This window comes from Elephantulus edwardii, unplaced genomic scaffold (assembly GCF_000299155.1).
Source record: "Elephantulus edwardii isolate Elephantulus edwardi_28Jun2011 unplaced genomic scaffold, EleEdw1.0 scaffold00084, whole genome shotgun sequence".
Lineage (NCBI taxonomy): Eukaryota > Metazoa > Chordata > Mammalia > Macroscelidea > Macroscelididae > Elephantulus > Elephantulus edwardii.
Window position 1 is genome coordinate 10,763,958 of NW_006399834.1, and position 1,864 is coordinate 10,765,821.

The following is a 1,864-nucleotide window of genomic DNA, read 5'->3' on the forward strand; positions in this document are numbered from 1 at the left end:
CAGCTGCAAGGAAGAAGCGCTTGAGAGAATTTGTGTTATGCAATAAAACCCAGAGTAAACTCTTAGATAAAATGACAACATCCTTCCGGAAGAGACAAAACTGGTATGCCAATGATCCTTACCAGATGTATCATGACTGCACAAACCTCAGGGCATAGACTTGAAGATCTGTGTTTTCTCAGCTGGCATCTATGAGTCCCTCTGTATATGACTTTGCAAAGATGGCTGAGTATAAAGCCTTGCACTAGCTTGTACCATCTGTTACCTATAATCTTGTAATCCCAACATTAAAACTTCATGGATTAAATATTGCTAGATTTGGTCAGGGAAAAGCAAAAAAACAAAACACTGTTCTCTGTCAAAACAGATTTCTTTATCTGTCCCATGGCCTTGTAGTTGGCAGGCCTTTGGCAGGTATAAAAGAGCTCTTTTAGCTTTGTCAATGACGTGCGCTGTGGCACCCCTATTCTGTCCATAAACCCAGGCCTGAAGGTCCTCATTTCTAGCTCTGCAGATCAGTAGACCTGACTCCCTGACAAATGTCCAAAAGTACTCACCATGGCAACAAGCACTCAACTCAGTCTTCTTTATCCATGGGTTGGAAGCCCACAGTTCTTACACTATGTTCCTAGTTTCTGCCATTCTTGTTTACACTGTCTTGTCTCTCAGTTTGTCTGGTGTTACAGGTCTCTGTTTCTGACTTGCACAGAGATCTCAAGGCTAAGGGACAAACTGCATTCACTGCTCATTCTTTCTGATGCTAGTGAAATACCTGTTTTCCTCTGTTGTGATGGCTGAACTGAAGTCTGATAGGATGGCAAAACTAAAGAATCATCACATTACAGGTTTTTATCTGTAACTTCTCTTATTTGCATAATCCTACTTGGAAGGTGCCATTTACCTTTTTTATATTATTAATAAGCTACCCAATACCCTGGTATGTTATAAACACCTCATTTTGCATAATCCTAGCCAGTCATGCTAGCACAAAATCTTGAGTGATCCAAGAAGAAACAAAAGGACTTGGAAAGACCTTTCCCATTTATCTGAAAACACAGCATAATGGTGGGAATAGTTCAACGGTGATTAACTTTATAAAACACAATGAATGGGAACTATTGTATGAAGCAGTATGAAAGAAGGATAGTGTAAAACATAATACATACAAATTATGCACGCAAACCAATACAAAAGAAAAATTTTTAAAAAGATGGAAAGAATATACAGAGTCACTGTACACTGTCCCCCCAAGTCCTGCTCTAGCAAGTGTGTGATAATATAGTGATAATATTCGATAAATGATTGTCTGTCCGATATTGTTCCAAAGCTAAGCATCCAAATTCAGACTAAGAAGAAGGAGTGGCTACCCACTTCCAAAATGAAACAAGCTTGTTTTGAAGACTCTATGTATAGCAGAGTAGACTAACAAATATGGAAACTGAGGCTGAGCCCTCCAATTTGGAAAAACAAAAGAGGAGGAATAGTTGTAAAAAGAAACTAATGACTGAGATGTTGAATGTGTGAAGTATATGAATGTAGAAAAACTAGACATTGTTAAGAAAGAAATGTAAAGTACAAATATAGACATACCAGGAATTAGAAAAGTGAGATGGATTGGCATGGGACATTTTTTAATCAGATGATCATATGACCTATGTTGGAAAGGATGAGAAAAAACAGGGTCGCTTTCATAGTTAAAAAGGCCATTTCTAGATCCATCTTAAATATTGAATGAGAGGATAATATCCATATGCATACAAGGAAGACCTGTTAATACTGTATCATTCAAATTTTTGCACCAATAACCAGAGCCAAAGAGGAAAACACAGATGATAGTTGTTGTTATGTGCCATCGAGTCGCTTG

The 1,864-nt window shown here is 37.9% G+C and overlaps 1 protein-coding gene and 1 pseudogene across 2 annotated transcripts in view; one reads left to right on the forward strand and one right to left on the reverse strand.

The window, feature by feature from the left end:
• Window positions 1-158, forward strand: part of LOC102856613 — a 1,425-nt pseudogene extending 1,267 nt beyond the window's left edge.
• Window positions 1-1,864, reverse strand: part of HEATR5A (HEAT repeat containing 5A) — a 154,937-nt gene that overhangs the window by 134,184 nt on the left and 18,889 nt on the right. Inside the window, exon 6 of one of the 2 annotated variants that reach the window (XM_006889976.1) lies at window positions 655-664. The exons of the other annotated variant lie outside the window; for it this stretch is intronic. Coding sequence (XP_006890038.1) covers window positions 655-664 — 10 coding nt within the window. The remainder of the gene's footprint in view (window positions 1-654; window positions 665-1,864) is intronic. 2 annotated transcript variants of the gene reach the window in all.